The sequence below is a fragment of the Rhipicephalus microplus genome, chromosome 8 (assembly GCF_043290135.1).
Source record: "Rhipicephalus microplus isolate Deutch F79 chromosome 8, USDA_Rmic, whole genome shotgun sequence".
Classification (NCBI taxonomy): domain Eukaryota; kingdom Metazoa; phylum Arthropoda; class Arachnida; order Ixodida; family Ixodidae; genus Rhipicephalus; species Rhipicephalus microplus.
In genome coordinates this window covers 78,617,078-78,638,466 of record NC_134707.1, presented here as the reverse complement: position 1 = coordinate 78,638,466, position 21,389 = coordinate 78,617,078, and the positions used below count along the sequence as shown (strand labels likewise).

General features: G+C 44.1%; 1 protein-coding gene across 2 annotated transcripts in view; it reads left to right on the top strand.

Annotated features, from left to right (window-relative positions):
* The window catches only part of LOC119185496 (uncharacterized), a 92,887-nt gene extending 72,658 nt beyond the window's left edge, over positions 1-20,229 (top strand). For both annotated transcript variants that reach the window (XR_012885368.1, XM_075870636.1), the window contains one exon: positions 20,059-20,229. Coding sequence is in view for 1 of the 2 variants with exons in the window: in XM_075870636.1 (XP_075726751.1) it covers positions 20,059-20,075 (17 nt within the window). In the remaining variant the exon portion in view is untranslated. The remainder of the gene's footprint in view (positions 1-20,058) is intronic.
* Positions 20,230-21,389: the final 1,160 nt, after the last annotated feature.

The following is a 21,389-nucleotide window of genomic DNA, read 5'->3' as shown; positions in this document are numbered from 1 at the left end:
GCTAGCAGTTTTATGTGGTCAACGCTGCTTTGCGTTATGAATGTGCTGCCATTGTTCTTGACGATGCCATTAAGTGGCAAGCTGAGGAGAGCTGTCCACCCGTGTCGAAGTATACCGATGCAGTTTTTAGGGGCGAAACATTTAAAAGTTGAGCGATGTCCGCCATATCACTATATGACGAAAACGCTGAGGTTGATGAAAAACAAGCGCCTTCCAGATCAAGCATTCTCTTTGTGACATAACAACACAGCACATGCATCGTACACTGTAAGCCAAAAGGGAGCAATGGGAGTACAGGGGTTGATCCTACACGGAGCAATGGCATTGCCATTCCCATTACTTCTCTAAAAGGTGTAACTGCAGAGCAATGGACCATTGCTCTCCCTTCAGTTCCTCCTTTGGAGGATGAACAGTTACTTCCTTCAGTTGCTCCCTGTGGACCAACCATTACTCCCACCAGTTGCTCCCTTAAGACCAACGGCTAGTCTCGACCGTTACTCCCGCTGCACATGCTTCTAGTTACTCCTTGGGGAAATTAATATTTATCTCGAGTATGCTTGTCACACACTTTACTCATGGCGAGAACTCCTTGGCAGAGTGCTGCTTGGGTGCTTGTAGCACAAAAAGTGGACGAAATCGAAAGGAAAAGAAGTGCTTTATTGTTTTTTCTTCGAGGTGACGTGTCGGCACACGTAGAAGTAGACTTCGCCACACCACAGCCAACACTAACCGAGTGGCATAATGCATTAAAGGTTCTGTGCGTCTTTTGTGGAAAAACAATCGTAAATTCGCAGCGTAAGGCAGTCTGTGTCATCATTGCAGAGAGAAGGGCAACTTCTTGAATTGGGAAGGAATCGAGTTGCGCAAGACTGGTCTTCCCATCAAGCTAGCACAGCGGCATGTCACCGCAGGCATGTGCGAAGCATCCCATTGCTGCAAGAGAAAATGGAAGTGTGAGGTTTAACATGCCAGAATCAATAGATAAGAATGTCACACACACACACCGCAGCAGTGTTTACATTCTAGGAAGTCTACTGCAAAACGAAGGGTCAAAAATAGTAGGTTCGGCCAAATGTTACTTGGCAAGCCATATGAATGCTGATGTTGTGGAAGCTCTTTACAAGGTGTCTCTTGCCAAGATAGCAAGATTTTGCAGAAAATGTGCAGCACTTCAAGAGGGCATTATATTTGTAGCAGTTAAAGCTGTGTAGCAGTGTAGCAAATAACTTGTTTCCTATACACAGCTGCGTGACATTTCCATGAGCCTGTTTGCCAATGGGCATTCTTAACAAGAACATGTGTGTGGCAAATAACACTTACCATCCGCTCATGTTAAAATATTTATTTAGCTCGTGCACATACTACTCTCGATTCTACTGTTCTGTCATACGCTGCTGCGTCATTAAATGCGCGATACCTGCAGGCACAAGCAAAGCATGAAAAGCATGCTCGAAATCGACCTTTTCCAGCGGCTACAGGAAGATATTCAGTAAATATTTCAGTAGCTGATCGCTGGACCAAACTATACACACAAATAAACATAGACAGTGCTACCTTCAGGCAATGCTTTGAGATAAAATACAAAGTTAACATATATATAATTATTTATTTATTTCAGACATACTGCCAATCCCAACGGAGATTGTTGAGGGAAGAGCATACACAGAATAAATATATACTAGAATGTTCAATTCGAAGCTGACAATTTGGTGTATCAACAAGAAAATTGCACGTGAACTTAAAAAAAACATCTGGAAAGTAAAAAAATATGCATTTATACAAAGGTTACTCATGCGGTATCTAAAAGAAATCCTCATGATAAAGGAACGGTATACATAAGTAATGTGTAAATCGCTAGTTTCAGGATGAAAATGACATAATTACATGATGCAAATATGGTAAGGTTACTACTGTACAAAGAGGTCATGTTTGAGAAACACATAGGTGGTTCCGAAGAAGTGATAGGAAGTTATCTTCGTTATTACAAGTAGTTATGTATGTAGGCAAACTATTCTATAACCTGATGGCTCGCGTTTCCAGGTGTGGTCGCTCACTTGCGCAAGCACTTATCTCAGTAATGGGATGCCTCGTATCTCTGCTGATTAAACTTGTGCTTCCACCGAAAGGTTGCTTTGAAGTGAACACCAATGGCTTTTCGCTCGCCAGCGCAGCTGCGTTTAGGAAAGGAACGCACTTCTCACGCACGAACATGTAAGAACTGTGGCAGTTCGCACTCGTCCAGGTGTATACCTGGGCGTTCGTTGGGCGCGTGTTTCTTTCTGTTTGAGCAGCGTGCTTCGAATGTCGAGCTTCGACAGTTGTTTGTCCGCACTCGTCATGTGTGTGGCGATCTCGTGCTTGCGTTCTGCTTGGGGTGCGTGCAGCAAGTCTCGAGCTTATCGGCGTTCTTCACGTAACATAGCAGTTTGTTTCTGCAGCATTCATTCGTTCGCCTTTGTGCTGAAGTAACGCTCAATAAATGCTCAACTACTTTTGAGGAGACGCGTTTCCCTTTCGTGTTAAATATATTCCCAAAGAAAGCGATCAGCCACGTTTTTTTGTTGTTGTTGATCCTTTCGAGTTTGTACGCTTAGTCTAAACACCTCCCCAAGTTCAATTGCTTTCGTTCACCACGTGGTCATCTATTGCAATAATAGCTACGTCTTTTATTTGAAAGAACTTGTTGTTGAGCTAGCGGGTACATTTCAAAAAATTAAACACACACACACACTCACAAACACACACCCTCGGTGTGTGTATGTGTGTTTGAGTGATTGCGTGGTCTGTTCACACTATATTTAATCTTTGAGGAGTCCTTTATTTACATTAGTGTTTGATTTTTGTTTCACTTGTTGTGACGCAGCATATTCGGACCTATATAAGCATGTTGACCGACTTGACATGGAGAAATTCAAACAATGTAATAAATCAAAACTGAAATGTCTATAACTTGAGTGCTTTGAACTTGTCAACTAGGCTATGTAGTTCTTTCGTGCTCATCGTTAAACAGATGAATTAGTACCCCTACTTAATTTTGTCCTAGCATTGAAACGGGGACAATATCATTTATATTGTCTGTAGTAGTACACATCCTGCTTACTCTACGTTAAAGCTGCATGCCAAGTTAATATAGGTTGCCCAGCTAACTTTAGCCACAGTTAAAAAATACGCTTATGCACACTACGCGAACAAATGCTTGCTGCTGTATACTGTAGGATTTTTTCGCATTTACTCTATTAACGCAATAAGGCCGCGTTCACACTGAGCATTCCGGCCGCCGAAAGTGCTCCAAATCCGGTTCGGCGGCGCCGAGATCCGCCGAAAGGGCCCTCTCCGCGCCGATCGCTCTCGGACCGATTTTTGCGGCGTTTGCCGCCGAATCGGTCACTGCGGACCAATAGGAGCGCTAGTCAAGGAATTTCGAAAAATGGCCGCCAAGCCCTACTCACTTGTTATGCCGCAGTGCACGTAACTGACTGTTGAAACCAACGGGATTTTAAGCTACTCTGTGCCTACTTCGCATCCGTATTTCGTGAAAGAAGTGACCGAGCTTGCTGTTGGCGTGACCGAGCTTGTTGCGGTCTTGCAGAGCAAAACGATCCCACCAACGCCGCTGGCGTCGGTGGCTTTTCTGCTCTTCGTGCATTACAAGACAGCCACTTGCCAGCAAAGTAAGCAGTACAGTCTTTTCTTGCTTTTTGCGTACGAGAATCGTCAAAGTATACACCACCGGAGAGCGTAGTGGCGTTTGCGAACCGCGACAACCACCGGGTGACAGCGCATTCATACCACGTTCGCCCCGTGGTAGATGACTCATTCGCAGGCGCGGGGCGCGTCTAGTGCGAACCACGCTGCGTTTCGGCGGCAGGGGAATTTCGGTCGCTGTAGAAAGCGGAAGTATCAGTGTGAACTAGGCTTAAAGCAAGTATAATTATACGAATTTGGAGCGATGAAGTTACACAAAGTTTAATGAGATAGTTCCTTACGAGTTAGTCTAATTGGTTCAGCTTAAGATGCATCTGACTAAATATGTAACCCGTCTGTGTAGAAAATATTAGCGTTCTGCTGCTTATCACAGATTTTAGAAAAAAATGTACCCCAGAAAAGAATGTTGCGGATTCGTCGCATGTATCACCAAAAGGAGCAAGTCTATAAGATGGCGCAACCAATGTTTCATTAAATTCATGCTTCAATATTGGTGTGAACAGTGTGAAGTTATTTGATTATCCAGGCCACCTCAAATAGATCCTTGAAGAATGCTCAAAAATAAATAGTATGATATGTCACTCATGCTCACGAAATCTTCAGTACAAACAATGTTCCGTTGCTCGCTATGCTGCGATTCAGTCACCGTCTTTGTTTAGATGTGCCGCTGGCTTCAATTCCTCAATGATATTGCAGTATACCTCTGGTGACGTACACCATAGGATTTCTTGCAGTTATGTGAAATACAGTAATTTTTTCTACATGTAATCACGCAAAGTATACTTAATGTTTCTTTGCCAGAAAAGTAGTTTAAAAGAATTCCGCTGATCTCATGACATGTGGGAATCATTTTCATGGAAAAAGCCTGAGTGAGTAGCGATATGATTCATTTTTTCGGCTTTCAGACAGGCGTTACAAGGTGGATCAGCGAGTCTATTTAAGCGTAGTAGTAGTTTTGTGACCAGTGCGGGCTTATGGACAGGCAAATCGACAACACTGACGTTTAAATGGTTTTCTCTTGCTTAAGTAAAGCATGCATGTACTTTAGAGCATATATGTCAGTGCTCAGAGGACATAAACGTGAATATTATACTGTTACGAGAGAGGCACTACCGGTCTCTTGGGTAGAGCGTTGCGAGGGCCAACCCTCAGCTGGAAGCATACAGGCAGTGGCAAGGCAAAAAGCAACCAGAAGAGAACAAAACGTTTATATTTACAACGCATGTACAAAACGTAGAGGAGCAAGCCGCCGACGCCAGGTGCGCCGAGACACTCGAGGAGGAGGGTGCACCACCGCCATTAGGACATGTCCAGCGTCTCTGTGGGACGCGCCCAGTGGCTCCAACGGACGAGTCTAGCGTAACCTTACGTGCCGCGGGGGGTCCCGGTCCGGTTCACTGGCCGGAGACACCAACACGCACCGGGAGCCACTCCTATCATATCATGAAATTTGCTCGCACTATAAGTTACTTAGAAAGGAATTACCCTCACTTCACTCAGCACTAAATAAAGCACAACAATTAACGCTTCGACTGCTGCAAACGCACAGTTACCCCAGCCCCTATATCTGCAGCAAATACCTACCAAGTATAAGGCTAGAATGCCCCCAATGCCAAAATTCAAGGTGCGATTTAAGTCACATGCTGTGGCAGTGTCCCGTGCTAAACGCTAGCTTCGAGTCCCCTGCCACCGAGGACGACTGGTTCAACCACCTCAGGAGCCCCGACAGGGCCCTTCAACACCAGGCCGTCAAGAAGGCCCAAAAGGTGGCTGGCGAGCTCCGACTCCCAGTTCCCCCATGGGCGGAGCCACCGGGCTGGCCCCCGTAAGGGGTGCCACATTCCCCTTCAGGACCTTCATTAAAGTTAATTCTCCCTCTCTCTTAGAGGAAGGCCGGCCAGGAGCGTGAGATAGCACTGTCCAACGCGTACTGCGTTCATAACAGTACCTCCGCCAGGGTGGCATTCGTAGAATTTCCTAATATACACTAGAGGGAACTCTGGCGCTTGTATCTATGGGAGATAGGGTGCCTCGAGGCACGCACCCACGCTCTCACACAGTAAAACTTTTTACACCCAGAAGGGTGTAAATGAGGTTGTCCCATGGACGACACCCTAAGGGTGTTAATTGAGCACCTTCCAAAAAGGGTGCTTTACCCTGCACCCTTAGAATAGGGTGTACATGTAAAAAAACTGTAGGGTGTTACAAAAACACCCTTAAGGAAGGGTGCCTTCGATGTCCTTTTGTTTTTTAGCACCCTCTGAGAAGGGTGCGAGAAGGGTGCACAAGGGTCTTGAGTGCCCATGGCAGGGGTGGCAGTATTCTTTTAGACTGCACTAATGGATATCAACATGCACTGATTACACACTACTTGAAGAAAGTGGTCCTGATTATCGATGGTGCGCCCCCTGTCGAGCTCCATTCATTGCATGTGGGCAAAAATATAAACGCGTACAATCGTGTATGAACTTGTGCTGGATCTATATATACTTCACAGTATATGCATAAGGCGCGTTACAGAAAATGAAGCCTTGCTGCCCTTGCATATTGCGTTTATTTAATAGGCAAATAAAACATAAACTTTTCTTCTGCCACACAACTTTTTCACCAGATATACGTTCACGTATACGTACACTACACATGCAACACCTGAAATGTTTATTATATTTTTTCAGTTTCACTTTATTGACAATTCTTTGCAACATACAATTATACTAATTTCAGTTTAGTATACTGCTTCAAATACATAGAGACTACAAATGAAATACACGCTATTATATCCCTATAATTCTTTCAAGTATCTACAATCCCACTGGTTTCCAGTTTAATACTCCTTCATGTACACAATCGGTTAAAAGGAATGCAATACAGGCAAATATATACTTATGATTCTTTCAAATATATACAATCACCATGCCATGATTTCACTATATACGCCTTCATGTACACAATCTTTCCCAAGAAGTGATGCACACAAAAATATATATGGATAGTGTTTTTAAATATATACAATCACAGTGGTTTAAGCTTTGTATTCCTGGATGTGTAACAATTGTTTATGAGAAATGATGTACATGCAAACATACACGGGTTTTCGCACATATAACTTTAGCGAATACTTAAGAAACCAATACAATGATCAGAAACACAATGAGCTAAAAACGAGCACAAAACTGAGTCAGGACACACAAAAAACAAACGAGGTAATGCATAATTATTGCTAATGACACAGCTGGGTCACTTTATGCCAAATGTCCGAGCCATTTTGGCAACTATCTCAAATGTATTCGAAAAACTCGTGCTGCATTGAAAATAGTGAACTCCTGGAATATTTGGGAAAGGAAAAATATTTGGTCACGTGGTTGCCTTCTGAACTTCCTGGAATGCCGTCTAGGTGTTGTATGTGAAAAAATTTATTTTAAAAGCACCACTCCTTCTTTCTATACGAAACTCGGTCTACGTGTTACGTAACAAGTGCTTAATTTGGGCGAGTTGGTTCATCGTGGTTGTGTGCTAGTCACAGCGCGACAACTTTAGGAAGAAACAGAAAGGACAAGAAAGAGCACCGACTGTCAACTGAATTTAATGAATGTGCTACGAGCACTTTTATATAGAGTACAAGAACCGTGTTCTTGCGCGACGACACGTGTGAGCACTACAAAATAATCTTAACTGTGAAAAGAATACTCCGTCTCGGAAAGGATAAGTGAACGTGTAGTGATGCACTGATCATTGGTTTACCTGATAAAACATACTTCTACAAACGTTAAATTGGCTTTAAGTAAACCTATTCTCGTGACGAATGGGGCAAGATGGACTATTCCTGTTGCTGTTTAGTACACACACTTTTGAAAGCTTGCAAGGGGTGGAAAACAACACGCTAATATCACATCTGCTGGCTATTTTTTATTCGTGAGACACGTGATGTGGTAAAACATGCAAAGGTTTCGGTCATTGTTTTTTGTTGGTCCTGTCTTCTTCATCTTTACTTTCTGCAGAAGGGTTTTGCAAACGGGTGTGATGATTCTGTTGGGATACCCAGCATCTTTTAGTCTTTTAATCTGGTTTTTAAGCCTGACCTCACCCTTGTGCTTACATGACTTCTGAAGCGTGGCCTCAATACATGTGGTATCAATTCCTCTTTCTACTAATTTTGAATGCCCACTATCAAAAGTCAGAACATTCTTAGCACTCCTGGGCTGATAGCACCAGCCAATACCCCAACAGCATCATCACACTTGTTTGCGAAACCCTCCTGCAGAAAGTAAAGTTAAAAGAAAGAGGACCAAAAAAAAAGAGAAGGACCAATCACCATTGCATGTTACACGGTACTACGTACATAAGGTGTCTCACAATTTTAGGAAAAGAGCCAGCAGATATGACATTGTTGCTTTCCCCCCTCGCAAGCTTTCAAAAGTGCATTTACTTACAGCAACAGGAATAGTCAATCTTGCACCATTCGTCACTAGAATAGGTTTACTGAATGCCAATCTGATGTGTATGAGATACCGCTAACACGTGGAAAAGTAAACATAGGACAAACTGGGCAATGTTTCAATAATCAAGCAAGACAGCATGCTTTAAATGTTAAGAAGGGCTATAGTAGTCTCATGGCCGGACACCGTAAAGAATGTAAGTGTAGTCCTAGGTTTCATAAAACACGGTTTTTGAAAAAAAGCAAGCAGAAAAAATGAGAGATTTTAGAACTCTTTATCAGGAAGGCCAAGGATCAATGCATCAGTACATCTTCACTTATCCTTTCCGAAAAAGAGTATTCTTTTCTCGGTTAAAATTATTTTGTCATGGTCACACATGTGTTGTTGCAGATGAGCCCTGGTCTTGTGCTCAGTATAAAAACGCTCGTAGCACCTTCAATAAAATTCAGTTGACAGCGCTCTTTCGTGTCCTTTTTGCGATAAGATTTTTATTACAGAAAGAATTTCATTTTCTTACAATTCAGGTATAATGATGAGTTTTCATTGTAACACAGCATGGAGCAAATTGCATCTCAATACGGACAAAAATCACTATTTTGTGAAAGTCGTGATATTTCCTCGTATATTTGAGCAGCTTGAGAGGTCTAAAGATATTTTTTCCTCAAAATATACCTTCTGTGGAGTAAGTATTCACTGCTCAGATATTCATACAAAGTGCAATATTGCAATAAAAATGCAAACATAACCCATTTTGGCTTTATTCTTAGAAGCGACTGTGGCAAACAAATTGCACTATTATTATTGAGCTTCAAATACCTTACAGAAGCACATTTACTTAACAGGTAGACCGAATTTGCTTTAGAAAAAATAAGCGGTAGTTTTAAAACGAAATTTTTCACAAACAGCACACAGACGGCATTATGCCAAGAAGTTAAAAGCCAGCCACATGAACAAAAGTTTTTCTTCTCGCTGAAATATTCTAGCAGTTCACTGTTTTCAACGCAGTAAGTCAGCACATTTTTTTTTTCAAATACAATTCAGATGGTCGCCAAAGTGGCTGGGACGTTTGGCTTGGAATGGTCCAGCTATATTTAAGCAAAATAACCTACATAAACAACAATATTTGTTCATCTACCAAGACCACACTAGAAAACGTTGTTCAGGCATTGCGACACTAAAATTTTCAGCGTCGTACTGCCTGAACAACTTCTATGATAAACTCCAAACTCACGCCGAGAAAAAGCCGCTCAATCACGGTGGTTGTTAAAGGCCTTGCGGCCGTAGACAATGTTGAAAATAAAAAAATCAACTCATCAGTGCTGTCACTCCTTCTTCGTCATTACTGACACGGAAGATTTTTCGGTTATCCATGTGGAGGTTCAGGAAGTAAGCTTGCTCTAGGCTGGGGCCGGGGTAGACTACGCAGGACGTCAGCGGCACCCTCTCATCCTGTATTAAGAGCAAATATGACTTCTCATAAAAGGATGTTCGTGCTGTTCTGGCAGCACCATATATAAAGAATGTGTAGTGTGTATCCTTCGAAATGGCGTGTGTTGACATTACACTGAACTCGAAGCATACAACCCATACATTCTAATAATTTCGTATGATAAAGATAAGAGTTTTCCATCATACAGCAAACTCCTGAAATGAGGTGAAGTGTAAGACTACAGCTCAAAAATGGCACTTACGAAAGCCTGAACTCACCTAAGAATCAAATTCCTTCTAGAGTAGTGAGCCAGTGTGAAAAACAATTCTTATAGTGCAACGTTCAGAACATGTAGCATTAATCAAAACGCACAAGAAACTTACCTCTTCATGTACAAACAGTGAAGACATCTCTGCTTTCTCTTTTACATCAGAACAAATGATCTTGGGCGTGGCACTAGCGAAGAGGTCTGCAAAAAAAAAGTAAAAGATTTACTGACTTTAATCACGCCTCTAACAATCTGAGGAATTGTTACAAGTCACCAATTAGTGCAATTCTGACTGCCTCTATAAGGTCATCAAAAATGAACAATTTTCTCGTTCTTTCTACCCTCACAAGACGCTCCGTCAATGGAATCTAATCCAAATTTGACGCTGTGCTTCCTATTTGCCTACTTTCTAGACGTAGGGCTGCGAACATGTGTTTCGTGCACCTAATCTAGCACAGAAATTCGTCATCTATAATTCAATCATCTTAATTCATTGTAATTTGATAAAAAATGTGATAGCTCGTCCAGTTTTGAAAGAGTTGCGGGCCTGCCATAGGCACTGCCTAGCACGTATGAAAGTATTTCTTTAAAAAATTCTTCAAAGCTTGCTTTCAGAAAAAGCATCTGGCATATTTCGACAACCAAGCCCATCCTCTGATGGCAATCAGGGGCATGCTATTAGCGATTATTGACCACGGGATTTACAAACGTAACCCGTGCCTAAATACTCAGTTAAACACAATCAAGCAAGTAGGAGCGCTCGAACGACACCAACGAGCGCGGACGCCGTCTACGTTGCAGCAGCCATGGCTTATGCTAGAGCTACTGCACATAGCTCCCACAGTCACGTATACTCTCTCGATTCTGTTATAACGCCGAACGTTATCGCAGATGAAGGCAAAGCACGAAAACAGCAAACAGAAACGAGGGAAAACAACGCACGGCGATGGCCACAACAACGCGCCTTTGGAAGTCTGCTAGATATTTCCCTGTTGCTGGTGACACTTGTCCTAAATAGCTTAAAAGACCGAGGCCCACGTGCTGGGAGCATCGCGGCATATCAGCACCTCCAACTATACCGTCTTTAAGCAAAAAAAAGCCATTTCCTACAGTGCGCCTCTGTACATACTTTTTTTCTTTTTCTTTCTTTTTTTACGCTTACACCTACAGAAGCACGTTGCACATTCGAGTGTTAATAGAAATGTTAGTACGATGTAGCCCAAAGCACATCTTAAAACAATATCAATCACTTTGTGCAGTGTAATGACAATGTGCAATCAGCAACTAATACCGCCCTTGTTAAGTGATCACATAACTCACTGTATGAGTGATGCAGGCACTTACACAACATCGCGCATAGCAGTGTGAACTCGTTAAGTCACACGTTTAATCGGGCATCTGCAACAGGCCCGCGAACGCATGCTGTTGTAAATGGCTGACAGCCTACTTCGGCAGAGCTGCTGCAGGCGCCCAGCTAGCACTGCATGATTACTACCTACGAAAACAGTACACTCACCGTAAACAGGCCCACGTTGTCCATTGCCGCCACTCCATGAATATTCCTTAATCCGAGCGTCATTTCGAACACGGTGTCATGCGTGACCACGATTGAATATGCGCCTGTTCGCTAGAACACACACAGCGACCAAGACCCCAGACCAACGCAACGCATTTGAAAGGCGATGTGACAGAGAGAGCAACGTTGAGAGAGAGAAAGAGGAGGCACCAGCGGCGGCGCCGCAGCTGTTGATGCAGGTGTTCGGTGACGCCACTATTCGCTTATCTACGCCGCCGTTGTGGGAGCAACGCTGGCCGGGGTGAGCGGGGGGAGGGGAGAAGCGGGAAACCCACCAAGACAGCGCCGAAAGGCAAACGCTATGGCGCATACGGCGGACAGCCGTTCGACGCGGAAGGCAATCGAATTGCGCTTCAAGAATGACTCCTTGTAAATGGCAACTCTCCTTCCAGCCAGTCGCACAGCGACGCAGGTTATTTACCAGCCTCGGGTTCTTTGAGTATTTTGACGGAATGCGATTGCAGTGGGCGAAAACTAGTGAAGGAAAACTTGCGGAAAACAAAGTGCACCATGGAATGGCCAGGAACAATAATTATTTCGTCCTCGGTGGCATTAGCGGGAGAGCATCGCTACACCTTTTTCCAGAGGAATTTCTTTTCGCATTGTCTGTGTCTGGCAATTCCGCGTATGGTGCCGCAAACACTGAATGCGTAGTTGAAGCTGAAACAAATTAATCCACAGTCGCGGATGTTTAGAAGGCTTGTCACGTACCACGAAACGTGCCGAGGTTGTTATAACAAACTTTTTGCTCACCACATGATCAGCACATAATTCCATGTGGTTACCCAATGAGCTAGCTAAGCACCTGTAGCAAAGGCAGGGCACGTTGTTGTTAAACGTTGTTAATATAAACGATGGTTGTGCATAAGTGCAGTGACAGCTTTCCGTGTGAATTGGTTATAACCCACGTTTTCGAGCGTACAAGCGCCTCAGCGGACCTAATCAGCTACCACAGCAAGTTCGTAAGCAGTGATGAGGTACGAAAATGTGCAGCTGTTTTCCATGTACTGAATAGTCCGTGTACAGTGCGTTGACCACCGCCATTCCTTAAGCCACCTCCCATATAGACTTCCAGTCTGAACAGGTGTGGGACCTTAAACATTAAGAAGCAGTGCCCCCCCCCGCACACATACACGAAATTTGAGGGCGCATGGGCTGATACACACGCATACTTATTCACAGGCGCACACACGTATACACACATACGGCAACACACACACGCGACCGTAAACGCACGCATGCATGGGCGTACACATGTGCACAGGCACGCTTAACACAAGCACGGACTCGCACATAGACGCGCACGCACACGTGCACGGGTGTACACACAATCGCACTTACACGCGAACACATGCGCAGGCTCACGCACACACACCCATACTCGGGTGAACATTATGTTCCTGTATATAATCGACAGCAAACATGTAGCTTATAACCAACGCTAAGGTGAGCTTTCGTAACGTGGATTGCAGTTAATTGCCATTATAGATGAAACGCGATTGGCTTCTGCTGGCATTCTGCTGTATTTGGAGAGAACCTTTACACATTCTAAGTCTAGGCCATAATTTAACGCAAGGCCCACATATTCGTGCAGTAGCTACGCTGCTCGGCTGCCAATTCGAAGGTCGCGGGTTCGATGCCGGCCGTGGAAGTCGAATTCAGATGGAGTCGAAAAGGTAGAAGCCTGTCCATTGTGCGATATCAGTGCCCATTAAAGAACACCAAATGGTCTAAATCTCTAGAGCTTTCCACTACGAGGACCCTCATAATCATATCGTGGTTTTTGAGACGTAAAATCCCAAATATTATAATTATGTGTTCTTCTTATCCTGCATATTTCATCTGATGAATCGTCATCTACACCCTTCTCAGGCACAGAAGCACCCTTAGAGCCTATTTAGGGTGCTATCGAGGCAAGCACCCAAACAAATGGGTGCTTTTGTTTTCAATCGATCATTTATGGGTGTTAAAGGGTGTTCCAAAAGGTGCTTCCTTGTGAAAACACCCTTTTTACACCCTTTTGGGTGTAAAAGTTTTTACTGTGCTGGGTGCTGCCACTTTTTCTACTACTGCCTCCACTTTTATGGTGCCTGCAGCATCTTCGCCAAGCTGTAGAGCTCATGTCCCTGCTTGCTCCGGTAGGTTTTGCCAGGGTGTTGAGTTCCTCGGGACTCCAACCATTTACATTGAGGTACTGAGCCACTGCGCGCCAGAGTAAAACCCGCATGCAGTCCATGGAACTGATAGATGTATTCACTCTAGTGGAGGAGCAGGCATCGATGCACTCTGATGGGAGATGCAACGCGCGGAGCTTCACCGAGCATGGGATCGATGGGTAGTACACAGATTTCTCTAATCTTCCTATCTCTGGCCTGCTCCTGGCTGCGTGTGTGTTTATGTGGCTTAAAGCTGTTTTTTCGCGAAACAAAGAAATTGGCATATCCCACATGCAGCGGGAATCAATTCAGTATATGTGGAGCTAGCGAAACCCCTGCGAGCACACTATGAGCGTTGTACGCTGTCATGATCTTACATGACACACGTGTCAGGATTATCATGTTTGCAGCAGTCATATAATTCTTCATTCATTAACGTCACGTAACACCAAATATGGTACATGGGAATCTAGCAAAACGGCCGCGAGCACATCATAAAACGTCAGCACTTTATAGTCTGACGCCAGGCGTGACCGGTGCGACCAGCGTCTGACGGCAAGGCCCAACGGCAACCAACGCGAAATGCGAAATGCTGCATTTCGTACCAATGTGTTTTCCAGACAACACCGCATCTCCCTTTTTTTGTGACGAAGGGACGCTGGACGCGCTGAAACGCGTATGCATCAAAGCAACGCAGCGCGGCGCGCACCTGCGAGAATATGGCAGGACCGGCGCCTGACGTGACGGAATAAAATGAACGCCGGCGAGCACGCACACCGCGTCACGTCGAAATGTATTGGCGCCTTGACTGGGGCATGTAGTCATGTTCTCACATGGCACCCACTTCATGATTATCATGTTTGCACCATTCACATACATTCGTCATCCATCCACCAAATTTGGCATATCTGAAGCCAGCGAAACGGCTGCGAGCGCAAAAGAACCTGGCATGTAGTCTTGTTGTTACATGACACGCATGTTCTAGTTATTATGTTTGGATGCGTCATTTACCCATGTCGTCCGTTCGCGTCACATGATACCGTTTTTGGTACGGGTGAAACAAGCGAAATGGCTGCGAGCACATCATGGACGTGGTGTGTAGTTATGTTGTTACATGACACGCATCTCATTTTATTATGTGTGTGCCAATATTATACCGTGGTCATCAATTCAAGTATCATATTACCAAACTTGGTATGTATGGCGCTAGCAAAACGTCGCGGGCGCATCATGAGCATGGCCATTAATCATAATGCTACATGACACGGATGTTATGATTTTCATTTTAGGGTCTGTGACTTGTGTTCTCCATGCATCCATATCATACAATACCATTTTTTCACCATGTCTTCCGAATCTGAGTACACGGGCCTACAACATTTCCGCCTCATTCGGAAATGCAGCCGCCGCAGCCGGGATTCAATTCCGCAACCTACGGGTCAGCAGAAGAGTACCTTAGCCACTAGACCACCGCAGCGGGGCACCGAACAGTGACTTAGTGAATGCATTTGACAGGGGAGGCTTACTGCATCTTTGTAAAAATCTGGCCACAGTGATGAAAACTGCGAAGAATGCATTTAATTTCTTCTGCTGCAAAGTTGCATTACTTCAGCTTGCGCGAAGTCATGAAGTTCTTCACCTAAATGAAGCTGAATAGAGTTGACAGCGAAATTCGCAGCAAAGAACTGACCGCAAAATTTGTTCAGTTTTTTTTCTGCACACGCATATGCACTTCTGAGCATTATAAGACACGAGTGTCCAAAGGGAGTGCCAGAAACCTTTGAAGTTGAAAAGGTTCAAGTAATTTGACTTTTTAAAGCATTATATAGGAAAGCATGAGATAACAAATATGCTTCAGAAGTATGTGATCACTAATGTGTCATAAATGAACACATAGTACCAAATTTCTCTTGTGCGTGTTTATTTTGCATCTAGACAATAAGTTAACAATTGTAATTTTTTATCACAGAGACAATGACCGCTAAAATGAGAAAATATGTCCACTGTGAAAAATAGCCTCCAGATACAACGTCCTCATCTCCTGTCCAAGTTTCTCGAAAAAAAAAAGTGCGAGAAAATGCAAATGATTTGAATATTGTATGCTGAAGGGCACCCAACCTCTTATAAGTAGGGAAAATGAAGGTGGATGCAGAAGGGGGAGGGAGACAAAAAATCAGCAAAACACCTCGGCCAAATATACTCACTATGAATGACTGCAAAGAATTTACCTCTCTCCAAGAGAGACAGCACTCTAAAGTCAGTTTATCTATGCATGCGAGCTAGTGGTTTCACTCAGATGAAGTATATAAAACACTGTAAAAGCAGCGCCAAAATAACGCAACGCTATTTTAACGACATAGCTAAGGCAGTGAACAGGTCGGTGCGGCATGCCAGTTCTGTCAGGATATGAAGCGTTTCGCGCTCTTGCTTTTTATTTTTTCAATCGCTTGGCGCCACGCAGAACTTGCAAGACATTCTTTTTAGCGGAATAAACACGTAGCGCAATAAAAAGTCGGGCGTGGTGTGGAAGCGGTTGTCTAAAATGAGAGAAACTAATGTCCAGCGGCTATGTGCAAAGCAGGCCAATTTCACCCCAAGAATCTTTTGCGCAGGTAGCGCCATCTGGTGTGCCCGCCATCGTTCATTGTGAAATCGTGCAGCCCTCCGCTCTCGCCCGTCACCGTTTTCCCTATAGCGAGCATAATTACCACCATGGTCGCTGAACGATCTTAGTGCCAGACTCTCCTCTAAATAATTTTACGAAACTTTATGTGCACGTCGAAAAGGTGACGAACCAACCACTTTTAACGTACGCGCTTCGCCTAGCCCTACCACAAGCCCCCATCTGCTGACATTCGTAGCACCTCAAATCAGTTCGGGTCTGGCTGTTTGCTTTCCGTTGATGTAACATGGCCACGTGGGCTTCACTGGAAATACCCCGATGAAACCATCCTGTAGGCCTGCCATCCTAATATCCTGTAGGCCTGCCAGGCTCACTTTCACACAATCAGCGAAGCTGGCAGGTGAGAGGAACGAGATTTCACTGCTTAACGCATCAGCGGGGACCCTGATTCCCGAAATTATGAAGAAAAACACCTTTTTTAAAAAAACTAGTTACAATTACGAAAATTTTAGGACGGAGATCACAGTGCATTGACGCGATCTTCTCCTAAGCAGCGACTTAGGCCATTTATAATGCAATGCTGAAGCGAGAAAGGTTTTTGTCTGAGAATGTTTCCTTTTGTTTTTCGATTGATGACGACGTTTCGCCTTTTTCGATATGGGTGGAACACAATGAGATTTCTCATCTGTGAACACAGCACTTCTACTAGCAAGATTTCTGTTTTCGTTTACCGCCCAAGAATAAATCTACGCTCCGCCCACCTCAATCACCATCCCACCTGAGCAGAATTTGCATAAATGTTACACTGAATTGCAGTCTGTTATTTACGTGAAGTCAGGCAGATTTCACGAATTTTAAGCATATCGCATCACCGTAGAGGCTCATGTTTATTTCGGTGGATTTTGGTCAAAAAAGCTTTCTTCTTCGCAAACTTTATAAAACTTCTGACTTCCCTGCTCTTCGGAACGTATTGTTTTGACAAGGGATGATGAGTTTTGAATATTTAAAATGCGTAGTATTTGCATTACCAGCGAAAGTGTGTTTACGCTTAGGACAGAGATTGCCAATCATTGCTCTGTTAAACAAATAAAAGACACGCATGCTGCTGAACGCCGAGTTGCTGATGAGAGTTTTTTTAAACACCATTGCATTAATACGCAAACGTCTCAACCCATCGTTCCTGGGTAAGCATAAGCTGTCTACCCATAGAGTAATATAAAATGTTAAGAGAGGACACCTTCATAGACCCCTGCGGCTTATTTGGCTTTGCGAGCACCAAATAGGTGTGGGGAACCATTGCAACCTCATAGATGGCAGACCACAGAAAAGACTGTCTCGAAGACCATTTTGCAGTGAGTAGGAATATTATACAGCCTTTGAGACCACTTCTACGTGCGTGCTCGTCTCTGAAGCCGTACTTTTTCTATAATGTGTCGTTTGCATGCATCGTAGAGCTTCGTGCAAGCTGCGCCGCTAGAGCAGCAAGTACACGATGCCAATGTGTGTCCATGCGCACAATTTATTTAAAACATGAGAATCATTTATGAAGCGAAAACTTTTATTTTCAGGTGATATTCTTGGTAAGCACATGCCTTTGTTATAGTCTGATAAGCGCAGGCACAAAGAGAGGATCATTGCACTGTGAGACGTGAAAATGCAACCGCCATATCATGACTATAAATTAAACACAAGAAATAAACATCTAGATAGCAATTTAAGAAGAACTTCAGCAGAGTAAAACTTCAATAAACGTACATAACTACACATACAGTGCACAATGCATCCCCGCCGCTGTGGTCTAGTGGCTGAGGTACTCGGCTGCTGACCCACAGGTCGCGGGATCTAGTCCTGGCGGGGGTATTTCCTACGGAGGTGGAAATGCTGTAGGCCGATGTGCTCAGATTTGGGTGCACGTTATAGAACCCCAGGTGGTCGAAATCTCCGGAGCCCTCCACTACGAGTCTCTCATGATAATACGTTGGTTTTGGGACGTTAAAACCCATATATCAATCAATCAAATCAGTACAGAATGCGACACAGCAGTAGTTGCCTCAGCGCTTGACTCCGGCATGAACCGAAAAAAAAAGATAAATGTTGGCTACGTTTTCTTTCCCACCTTCGCACTGGTTTTTTTCCTACACACTTCACATTGCTTTTTCGCGAAAAGCAATCACGAGAAGTTACCACAGCGAAAACAAAGCAATTTTAGGAGTCATACAAGCTGCTAACAAGGCAGGATTGCTTACACAAAGGTTACGTCCTAGCGTTAGCTAACATACATTTTTCTATATTCAGCAGTTTTCTCGTATTGCGCTTGTTAGAGCTTCAAGAAATTTGATGATGATATGTGGGGTTTAACGTCCCAAAACCACTATATGATTATGAGAGACGCCGTAGTGGAGGGCTCCGGAAATTTAGACCACCTGGGGTTCTTTAACGTGCACCCAAATCTGAGCACACGGGCCTACAACATTTCCGCCTCCATCGGAAATGCAGCCGCCGCAGCCGGGATTCGAACCCGCGCCCTGCGGGTCAGCAGCCGAGTACCTTAGAGCTTCAAGAAATTTGTGCACAGCACAGACAACGACATTTAGCATAGTTGCACTTTTCACAAAATCTCACTCTTGCAGTGAATTCGAATTTATGTAGCAGCAAAAAAAAAAAAAACCTAACAACGCGAAAGGTGACTCAATTTCTTGAGCAAAGAAAGAGTTTTTTCGCAAACTTGCTGCGAAGCATTTTAAGTAGTTTTCTTTCGTGTGAAGCAATCCACGAAAAGAGTACGCGAAATGAAAAGCACAAAAAAAGATATCTGCGCTAAAAAAACACAATTGCAGAAACGCTAGGTTTAGGTTTCAATGAAAAATGCAATTCGCACTTAGCATTGCTGGCGTTCGTACCAAGCAGCAGCCAAGCTGAGAGACAGATGAAACAATCGAAAACCACGACGCACGCCGGGCACGTTATCGCACAGCTTTCATGGCATCTCCCTGCTGCTAACCGTGCTTCTTCATAGCCGCAAGTGTTCATGAACATGGAGCATGACAGCGTTGCCGTCGCGTCATGTGCACTTCTCTCGCATCCCATTCATGCCTGATCCCCGCCCGACCGTAGAATCGCCGATGATAAAGACGGATTCAGGCCACTATCACATACGCAAAAACACGTAGACGTATAATGCACTAAAAAGGTACTGTAGTGAATAACTAGTACGCTTGCTTCCTTTAAGCAGTGATATATGTCTTGCCATCTTACGGCTGGGGGGGGGGGGGGAGTTGAGTAGTTCCGCCACTTTTTGGCCCTGAGTGACCACTCTTGTAATTTTTATGTTACTCTACGTTCTACCACTCAAGCCGCATAGCCGTACATCAGAGGCTATGGTAAAGTAGAACGCTCCACAGGTCACTGTGTTTAGCTTAGTTCAGGCCTCTTAGTGAAAGCGCTATTAGCTTGAGAAGCGGTGTTCAGACAAGAGTTGTTGTTCCACACGGTATTGTTCCTGTTTAAGTATCTTGTGCATCAAGCAACAAGATTGAATGTATTGCAGAACAGAGATAAAAAGTCACCGTGCGAGATTTATCGGAATACAGATATAAGATACTCTCGAAGTACCTGAGATTTTTAAAGGTATATGTATATTCTGTACTGCACAGAGCTGAAAAGTTGGCTTTGGCGCTTGTCGAATATAGGTTCGATGTACATGTGCTGTTTCAAGAACGAAATGACCTAGAGTGCTTCGTTTTATTGTAGATGATAATGATTGTGACCAAGTATTTAGGCCTAGAAAACATGCGCAGTTTGATAGCAATGTTATGCAGATATATATTGACGCAAGAACTAATGAATACTATTTTGTATTTTGCAGTTGTAAATGGGCAGTGACCAAACGCTACCGTGCGCCATCTACTCTGCCGAAGGTATGGCTCACCAGAAGGAAAGTGCACAAAATTGAACGAGGGATATTCTTGCGAATGCAAAGGGTCATGGTGATTAAATAAAGGTGGCTCTGATTTCTTAAAAGAAAAAAGAAATAAAAGTGTGGTTTATTTTTTCGCGAGCCAGCGAAAACAGCGTCCCAGAGTTTTCTGCTGTGCACTTGCGCTAGTGCTTGTACGACGTAGATTATACACAGCTTTTGTTTCCCACTGTCAAGCACACCCAATCGTTAAATCATCTGAAGTATTTGTAGTTAGCCAATGCAACTACATTCTGTTATTAGGGGTGAAGCTCCTCAAAGCGCCACCTGTTCGTCCCTCGTTGTAGTCGCAGGGCGTAACCAGTCTTACGCTCTGACCTGCAAGGTGGTGCCAATGGGAGATTTATCCTGTGCGTTGTTGAACAATAAAAAATTCGCAACGTGCACATTAACTAAAAGCCGAATTCTCCTGTCTCTCATTCCCAACTAGCAGCCATTAACATGTACTTGAGCATTATCTGACAAGAAAGGGTTGCTAGGTTATACTCGCTGTGCGTTACCTCTTTGTCTTTAGAAAGGGTTAGCGAGCGTTGGACCACAGTGCCATGAATACAGTGAACTAACATATACCATGAACTCGAGGTGGTTAAAGGTGGGAAGTAGACAAGAAGCGCAAGCCGCAAGAAAGTGTGCGTGCGCAGCCTCTCGTTTAGTCCTTGGAATGTCCACTGCATGGCGGTGCTTTATATGCGGAATATATGAAGAAAAGATGCGATATGGTGGTACTTGGAGCGTTGACTAGATGGACGAACAGACACACAGACAGATGCATGGACGGACGCAGGGTCAGATGCATGGACAAACGCAGGGACGGACGCACGGATGGATGTGCGGACACACGAGCAGACGCGCGCACGGACGGGCGGATGGACGCATGGACGGTCACAAACGGACGCATGGATGGACGGAAGCAAGAACGAATGGACGGACGAACGCTCCGCCCTACTCTCCATCATTCACCCCATGGATATGCTGCCATTTTTTTATTCTGTTCAATAGTGACTTGCTTCAATAAACGTGTTTGATGACTACCTTTCTCATGCTAACAGTAACCTGAATCCGTCTCACCCTGACCACCATTCCTACCTTTGCTCTGAAATGGACGGCAGGAAACTCACTGTAGACCAAGAATACATTCATTTCACAATTCCTGGGCTGCAATTTTGATATCAATTACTCACACTACAAACACCTCTCAATTAGCGGTCATTGTATTACTT